Source organism: Macrobrachium rosenbergii, chromosome 46 (assembly GCF_040412425.1).
Source record: "Macrobrachium rosenbergii isolate ZJJX-2024 chromosome 46, ASM4041242v1, whole genome shotgun sequence".
NCBI classification, from domain to species: domain Eukaryota; kingdom Metazoa; phylum Arthropoda; class Malacostraca; order Decapoda; family Palaemonidae; genus Macrobrachium; species Macrobrachium rosenbergii.
The window spans coordinates 13,452,184-13,462,183 of record NC_089786.1 but is presented as its reverse complement, the minus strand read 5'-3'; the positions used below and the strand labels follow the sequence as shown (position 1 = coordinate 13,462,183).

The 10,000-nt window shown below is 34.7% G+C and overlaps 1 protein-coding gene across 1 annotated transcript in view; it reads right to left on the bottom strand.

Moving 5' to 3' along the window:
• LOC136830372 (uncharacterized) overlaps positions 1-10,000 on the bottom strand; it is a 225,882-nt gene that overhangs the window by 24,024 nt on the left and 191,858 nt on the right. The window contains exons 6-9 of the mRNA XM_067089907.1: positions 9,761-9,864; positions 7,243-7,606; positions 5,766-5,915; positions 3,983-4,086 (exon numbers count right to left, since the gene is read on the bottom strand). Coding sequence (XP_066946008.1) covers positions 3,983-4,086; positions 5,766-5,915; positions 7,243-7,606; positions 9,761-9,864 — 722 coding nt within the window. The remainder of the gene's footprint in view (positions 1-3,982; positions 4,087-5,765; positions 5,916-7,242; positions 7,607-9,760; positions 9,865-10,000) is intronic.

Here is a 10,000-nt window from a genome sequence, read left to right as displayed (position 1 = left end):
ATATATATATATATATATATATATATATATATATATATTAATATATATATATACATATATATATATATATATATATCATATATATTATATATATATATTTATATTATTATATATATATATTTTAATTATATATTATAGACATTTATATATATATATATATATATATATGTATATATATATATATATATTATATATATATATATATATATATATATATATATATATAATTGAATTGAATATATAATTATACATATTTGCCCACAGAAAAGTGGAACATGGTAACAATTTTAAGCAAACTACACACAATGGGACAAAAGATAACAAAGAAACTCGGTTTTAAAACAACCACTTTAACATTATTAGTGTGTAACCATTCTAAGGCATATCCCTTTCGGGTGAGAGAAAAGCTTTCTAAATTAATCGAGGTATCTGGGTACAAGACGACGAGGCAAATTTCATCAACCCAGATTACTAATATTTATTTTAATTTCATTTTTAATTATCTCTTTCAGACATCTTGTACGGAATGGGACAGTGTCCACAGATCTGGGCTTAGATGGATATTTTCCTTTGGTAGCACTGAATTGAATACCATTGAAAATAGAATTTAGGCCAAAGGTCGAGCACTGGGACCCGAGGTCATTCAGCGCTGAAACGGAAATTGACAGCAAAAGGTTTGAAAGGTGTAACAGGAGGAAAACCTCAAAGCAGTTGCACTATGAATCAATTATTATGAGAGGGTGGAGAGTAAGATGGAAGAAAGAAAATATGAAAGGAGGTACAGTAAAAGGAACGAAAGGGTTGCAGCTAGGGGCCGAAGGGGTGCACTGACGGCACTAACCCCCTACGGGGTCCTTTGGTAGTTGTATTAACTCAGATTCAGTGATATTACTGAAATGAATTTTTTACATCTTTACTAATATAACAGCGTAGGGGGTTTCTTGCCGCCAGCGCATCTCATGCGGTGCACTGTAGGCATTACTTTAGGTTCTTTGCAGTGGACCTTCGACCCTTAGCTGCAACCACTTTCATTTCTTTACTGCACCTTCCGTTCATATTCTCTTTCTTCCATCTTCCTTTCCACCTTTCCTAGCAATTCATAGTGTAACTGCGAGGTTTTCCTCCTGTTACACCTTCCAGACCTTTTACTGTCAATTACCCTTTCAGCGCTGAATGACCTCATAGGTCCCTGCGCTTGGCCTTTGTCCTAAATCCTATATTCTATATAACTTTATATACTACTGTGGCATTACTTTCACAGAGATTCCACCTTCTCCAGGCTAACCTTTAATTAACAACAAACAGAATTTCCTTTGTTAGAACGAGAAGAGTCAACATGACGACGATACCGGTGCCTCGATCATGCGGCCGGACGAATCGCCCCAAGATAAACCTAACCTCTCGCCATTAAAACGGAAATGACGCCATTATTTATGCTAGTCACGGCGTCACTGGATGCCGCTGCCTTGGCATCGGAAACTACCGTCATCTCTGGAGGTTCCAGATAAAAGACGGGTGGGCCTGGTGGCCAAGTAATGATCAAATAATATGATAAAGGTATAACCCGAATTTTTCTTCATGCGTTGTTTGATGGTTATACTTGTTTCACGAGAGGATGCGTGCTTGAATAAAAAAATCATACCCACTGGAGATTATATATATACATATAATGTATATATATATATTATATATATATATATATATATATATATATATATATATATATATATATATATATATATATATATATATATATATATATATATATATATATATATATATATATATATATATCGATATCAGTCGGTTACATATAGCAGCTATATACTATAGAGGTCTGTGGCGCGGGTTCAATCCACAAGCCGGCTGATCAGAGAGGCAGACACTTTGCTATCCGTATAGACATCCCGGGATTATATATGTAATCAACGGATAGGTTTAATATATAAAAGCAAATGGATGTTACAGACTAAATACACACAAAAACAAAGCCACTACAACACCTTCTAAAACATAACAAACATCTCATACGTCTCGAACTCTCGCCATACCCGCGCAGTAACTTCTCGCTGCTGGGCTGATGAAGAAAGGGCGTTGGGTCTGGTATGATACATGAAACATACGTACCGGGGTCTAAGCGATGTCAGGCAGGGCAGCCGATCGAGACCGGTTCTACCCACCAAATCAAAAGTCCTTCAAAGAAGGCATCCGTTGCTACCCCAACAAAAATGGGAATAAAAGCACGTTAAAAGAAAAAAAAAAAAAAAAAAAAAATCTATATATATATAGCCCTATATATATATATAATATATATCATATATTTAAAATATATACTGTATATATATGTAATGTGTGTAACCTCATTTACACTGGAAGGACATCTAAGAGATTTTAATCGCAAAAGTTACAAGCTTTTTTTTTTTAACGGTTACTGGACGATTAGGACAGATTAGTCCTTGAGATCATGTATTAATTGTTAATAAATTCTCCGTTTGATACCACCCTGTTTAAATGAGATCCTATTAATCTTTGTATGAACGCACAGTATAATTATATAAATAATTAAATCTATATATATGTATATGTACAGTATAATTATATATATATATATATATATATATATATATATATATATATATATATATATATATATATATATATATATATAAAGTTATATAAACTCTTGAAGGCGATGGTTTTTCCGATATTCCATATAATTTTGGAATGGTGTGACTACAACCCACAACAGCTGACCGACTCCAGGTACATGACTGCACGCAATAGGTCAAAACGCATGAAGGGAATTGACGGGAGGCGTCGAAATCGCTCCGTATTCGCCCAAAAATTGAACCCAGGGTCATGTCTGATCTTCTCCTAAAGAAAGAAATTTTGGTGTACTTGTACACTGTTGTAGTGCCGTAAAGCCGAAAATCTATTGTTAAATCTATTGTTCAAAAGCATCTTGATCTATTTTCAACCGATGCACTCACATAAGTAAAAAATGTCCCTAAGTTTCTTCGGCGCAATCGAGTTTTCTGTACAGCGTATAATCAAGGCCACCGAAAATAGATCTCGGTATAATGTTGTATGAGCCGTGGCCCATGAAACTTTAACCACGGCCCGGTGGTGGTCTGTCCTATATCGTTGCCAGACGCACGATTATGGCTAATTTTAACCGTAAGTAAAATAAAAACTACTGAGGCTCGAGGGCTGCAATTTAGTATGGTTGATGATTGGAGGGTGGATGATCAGCATACCAATTTGTAGCCCTCTAACCTCAGTAGTTTTTAAGATCTGAGGGCGGACCGAAAAAGTGCGAACGGACAGACAAAGCCGGCACAACAGTTTTCTGGTACAGAAAACTAAAAATGCAACATTTTAATTCACGACAGTCATCAAATGCTTATTTGATGTTATCACATGAGATTTAATGGAGAAACTCAAACAAGGCCCTCGTGGAAAACATGAGAATAGATGATCTATCAATTCACAATGCATGAAACAGTCCTTTATAATATCTGACTGAAAGTGATTATGTATAAAATCTGGACATGTCTTTTCTGCCAATCTGAGTCAGTCGACACAAGTGTAACTAAAAGATCTACAAAACGATGATTAACATTTTGGTTTATTTTGTCACTGTTATCTTTAAGTGCGCTTATTTTCCACTTCTGATACAAACTATTGCTGCATCGGCTTAAATGTACATGCTCCTTTTTAGCTGGATATCGGCTGCTTTCGTGTTAAATGCCTTTAAAGATTTAACATTTTCTATTATGGAAGACCTCCTCTACCAAGTGCTGTTTGTTTCAAGGTAGAAATATTAATTTTCAGAGTCGATTACCTTAGTTTTAGTGACACTAAGTTGATATAAACGAAGTTACCAGTCAATACATCAATAAAGCTCTTTCTCTCTCTCTCTCTCTCTCTCTCTCTCTCTCTCTCTCTCTCTCTCTCTCTCTCTCTCTCTCTCTCGGCTTACCTTATATTTTCCGTTACCCAACGAAATATTGCACGGAGCCTCTCCAAGTCGTCAGTCGCCGGAAGACACAAGTACCTGACGAGTTCCGTCGAATCTTTCACTACCTGAAAGACAGCGACCTTTCAGAAGAGTCCGATGGGAAGGGAAATCCACCGTCTCTAACTATGGCGGTGCAACGGATACAAGGCAAAGAATGGGAAAGGAAAAAAATAATAAACAGATTCTTATCAAGAATACCAGAGCTGCAGAGTTTTGAGAACTCTATTCACGTCTAGCCCTCAAAACGAAAACCCTCATCTATCTATCTAACGCACACACATACACATACTGTACATACATACATACATACATATATATACATATATATATATATATATATATATATATATATATATATATATATATATATATATATATATATATATATATATATATATTATATATATATATATATATATACATATATATATATATATATATATATATATATATATATATATATATATATATATATATATATATATATATATATATATATATATATATATATATATATATATATATATATATATATATATATATATATATATATATATATATATATCTCTCAAAAAACGGTAATAATTGTAACAAACAAAACCTGAACTGAATTAATAATGAGAACAATTTTCATATAAAGACTATACAAGGAAAAAATTAATATTCTCGAATTACATTTACGGACAAAATAAAAATCCACCGAATAATGCTATACGATATCATAATATAACAAAAGTTAAAACTAGCTGCTAACATTAAATATAAAAAAAATTATTATACACAAGTAATTAATTACCCTCCAATCACACCAATAAAAAAACGGGTAATTATTATTATTAGTAATCAGAAGATGAACCCTATTCAAGTGGAACAAGCCCATCGAAGGGGCCACTAACCTGAAATTCAGGCTTCCAAAGAATATGGTGTCCATTAGGATGAAGTAAGAGGAAGTAAAGGGAAATACAGAAAACGCAATTAATGTTGATTACTTCCAAGAGTAGTTTCAAACTATCAATATTAAATGATGCAAACATTAAAAGAAACATTGTTTAAGAGTAAAACAAAACAGAATAATCGAGTAAAAGCAATGATTTTTATTACAAGAGAGACAAAACTGTTATAAGGACAGCCAAGCAATATTAAAACCAAGTCATGTTAAGTCATATAAAAAAAAGCGAGCAAAAACTTGCTACTGAAATGAAATTACCGCAACAACAAAACAAGGATAAACAGCCAGCAACAACGTTTTAATTAAAAAGACGCGAAACAACAAAGCTAATCTTAAAAAAACAGTACTATAAATCGATAAAACTACTATAATTGTACAGCAAATAATTGTACAGCATAAATCTAAACTGGCATTTTATAATTATAGAATTTTTTCATAAAGTATCATTATCTTATAAAACATGAAACTCGATTTATATTCTATCATCCTAACTTTATTATAAAAAAAAATAATTCCTATATACGAAAGGACTCGATTCACATTCTACCATAGGGTTTAGGCCAATGAATCAGTTGTTAGGAGAGGGTGGAAAGGAAGATGGAAGAAAGAATATGAGCAGAGGTACAGTAAAAGGAATGAAGATGGCATCATGGGCCGACGGTACGCTGCAAAGAACCTGCAAAGAACCTCCTGGGGTGTACTGGCGGCTAATGCCTACAGCTACCATAATTTTTTTTTTTTTTTTTTTTTACAAAACTATTAATATTTTATTAAATAAACTCGAGCTCATCTTACCATATCGGGCGTATTCAAGACGAATTCGTCAATATCCGAAAAATCCATATCTTCCAGGAGATTCTCTTTCCGGCAGGGGGGAGGTCTGGCCGCAAACTTCGGCGCTTCGTCCGTCAATATGTCGTTGTCCGTTTGAATACTTACGTCTATCTGTTGGCGAATGACGGAAAAAAGGTTATTATTATTATTTCAGTCATCCTATTCGACTGGGTGGTATTTACAGTGTGGGGTTCCGGGGTGCATCCTGCCTCCTCAAGAGTCCATCACTTTTCTCACTACGCGCGCTGTTTCTAGTAGCACACTCTTCTGCAAGAGTCCTGGAGCTACTTCGGCTTCTGGTTTTTCTAGGTTCCTTTACAGGGATCTTGGGATCGTGCCTAGTGTTCCTATGATTATGAGTACAATTTCCACTGATATTCCATATCCTTCTTATTTCGATTTTCAGGTCTTGATACTCATCAATTTTTTCTCTTTTTTTCTTATCTACTCTGGTGTCCAATAGTACAGTGACATCAATGAGTGATACTTTCTTCTTGACATCAATAATAATAATAATAATAATAATAATAATAATAATAATAATACTAATAGTGGTGAGGAAATCCACAATGATGTAAATACATATAAGAAATATATACGCAAAATTATTATTATTACCTATTATTATTATTATTATTACTATTCATAAAAAATCTCACACTAAAAATCACTAAAATGTAACCTTCACAATGTTGTATAATTAAATATATTTACATTTTACACAAAACGAGGATTTCTTCGAGATTTTAATGATTCTCCTATTATGAAGGTTTTAGTGTTTAATAATAATTGATAAGGGGAATAATAATAATACTACTATTATTTTTATTGGGAATAAGCCCTATTATATATATATATACATTTACATATATATGTATATATATATATATTATTATTATAATAAGCCTATATATTTATATATATATATATATGTATATATGTATATATATATATATATATATATATATATATATATATATATATATATATGATTTATTATACTGTGTGTGTGTGTGTGTGTGTTTATTCTATATGTATACATATATGTGTGTATGTATGTATGTATGTATGTATGTATGTATGTATGTATGTAAGTGTGGTTCACACTTCAACACCCTCATTATTGTGCAGGCCATATGCTTTCACCTTATGGTGCGTTCACACTACAGCAAAACATGTGATAAACATGTCACTAACTTATCGTGCATACATCACAAACAAGTTGCATACAAATCAGTAGTCTTATCAGTAGTCCTAACCAGTGCTTCACACGATTGTTCAAAATTTTCCAGCATTTGCCAAAACTTTTATCTCCACTTAGACAGTTTCTGACTTGTCTTCAATCTGTTTGTGTTAAACATGCAACAGGCTGCCGACATGTTTATAACGTCTTACCGTGGCGTGAACGCACCCTTACTGACAAATGGAAACCACTCACCATTCTTCTTCTCGTGCGATGGAGTTTGAAAAAGGGGATTTTATTAAAGACGAGTCCTTTCTTCTTCTTTATGGTGATGGGCATGAACTCGTGAATGGTCTGAAGGGCGAGCTTCGACCAGCGCTCCTCAGCAGATAGGTTAGTCAAGGGCAACTGTTCGCTCTCACTTTTCACGACGAATTCCGTCGGCGAATGAGGCGGACTCAGGGGCAGTATGTTGATGTCCGGTTCCTCCAGACTTCCAGGCAAAGGCTGGAGGATCGCCGGCCGCTGGATGGCCGACCCCAGCCCTGAGGTAGAGGGTCCGGACGAAGCGTCCGAGTGGAGGACTGAGATGTCCTCGTCGAATACTGGGCCGCACATTCTGCAGGTCAAATCACAAGGTTTTTTTTTTTTAAGAGGTCAGCCAAAGAAACACTGCATCTGGAGAATAGAGTACAATATAGAATTTAGGCCTAAGGCCAAGCGCTGGGACCTATGGGGTCATTCAATGCTGAAAGGGAAATTGACAGTAAAAGGTCAGAAAGGTGTAACAGCAGGAAAACCTCGCTGTTGCACTACAAAACAACTGTTCGGAGAGGGTGGAAGGTAAGAAGAGAGAAAGAATATGAATGGAGGTATAGTAAAAGGAATGAAAGGGGTTGCAGCTAGGGACCAAGGGACGCTGCAAAGAACCTTAAGTAATGCCTATAGTACACCACATGAGATGCACTAAAGGCACTACGCCCCTACGGAGACACTGCGTCTCTAAGGTTTTATCATAAGAAAACCACACACCACTGGAGGCTTTCTGCCTCAGCAACTGTTACCTATCTCTTGACTGAGAAAACTTGCACAGCCAAAAAGTAATTCTCTTCTTTTTTATTAACTTAAATTCCTATGATCGCTATCAACACCCAAAAGGATCGACTCCTGTTTCCCATCAAGTCTGGGCTAGATAAGGCCATTTAGCTCTGCTCCACTAGCCTTCATTAAAACAAACATTTATCTATATTTTCAAAGCTGGAATTATCATTAAATCTCTCTTCCCTTACAACCGTCATTATACTGCCAGAACTCCACAAGATATTGAAGGAGGTGGATACAAACAGAAATAAAGGAGGGATATTTTCCAGAATGAGACGGACTTGTCTCACTTATAGAATGGAAGAACTAAGGCATATCACTAAGAGTTTCGGTAATGTGAAAAAATAACTGAGAACTGTTAAATAATTAGCAAATGTTCCTATGGCAGATTGGGTGAAGATCGACAGCTGATGAGTATCAGGTACTGAGATAGATTTACGAGAACGAAAAACTAGCAGCAGGTGCTGTAAATGATTAACTGGGAATCGGGAAGGAACAAGAGGCAAGTACTATCCAAGATTACCCCCAAATCGGGTGGGGAGAAGAAGCAGGTCTTTTGAAAATTAACTGAAAATTAGTTAAGAATAAGTTGCATGCAATGTTCGAGATTACCGGAGCATCTAGCAAGGTTAAGTTACAAGTACTTGAAATATTTAACAGAATGAGAGATTGCCTGAGACTCAAGAGATGATAAGTTGGAGGCACTGTGAAAGTCTAATGTTTACTGTAATGAGGAAAAAAAATAGAGGCTGTGAAAGATTACTTATTTATCAAGGAGAGGAAAAGTAGCAAGTACTTCGTAAGACTAATTAAGATAGAGGATGAATCAGAGAACCACAAAATAAATAACGGACATTGTGAAGTGAGAATCAGAAGTTATGTATTATACATAAGAACTGCAAAAAATTAACAGAAAACCAATAGACTATAAATAAAAGGTACTGTGAAAAGTTGAGAGCTAGGAGGGAATCATTACCATAGAACTAGTAAATTGAGAATGAAGAGGGATATGATCACTGAGTGATCAGTTAGGAATCAGAGGATAAATGGTCTGAGTTGATAAAAATCAATTGAAAGTTCAAAGACAGATAGCAGGTACTCTGAAAGCTTAACCAGAATCACGAGAGAGCAGGTAGCTGTACTCTTGAGATGTTCACTAGTTACATGAGAGGATATATAGAAGTACATGACTCTGTGAAAGATTACTCGAGAATCCAGAGAAAGTAGGTACCAGCAATTCGAAATATTAATCCAGAATCCGAAGATAAGCAGTAGCTAATGTAAAGGAATAACTGGAAATCAGAAATTAAATAGCAGGTGCTGTGTGGAAGATCAACCCTACTAATCTTAAGAAAAAAAGAGGCTGGGCAATCATATTTAATTTCAATTAGGAAAACCAGAAATGAATGAGGTTTATCAGATCTGACAGATTTTTTCAATTACTTCAGCGATGCTCTACGGGTAAAGCTATGAATCTTCTTTAAACGAATTTCTTATAAATTTCTTATTCAAGAATACACGTGAAAACTTTTAAATATACATAAATATGAATAGTACAAATGAATTAAAATGGACCTACTTACCCCGTGTACTGTAGGAGATAAAAAAAATATGTTTTACAATGTTAAAGGTAAAAAATTAATGAAAAATAATAAAGTCACCGGACACTCACTCTAATTTTTGTACTAGTGGTACATAAGGCTGAAGGTACGGTTCTTCTGTCTGGGTGGATACAGAAGAGGTAGTGTGCTCTGTCTGGGTGCTGGCGTCTACTTTCTGGAGGGAGAAAGATAATCTGTTTTAGTTTTTTTTTTTTTTATCAAATAATTCAACTGGAAATTAAGTTGGAAAAGAGAGACTCCTGGTCTTATTTAAATGACTGGAAATAAAGATCAAGTCTTTGATTGTGCTA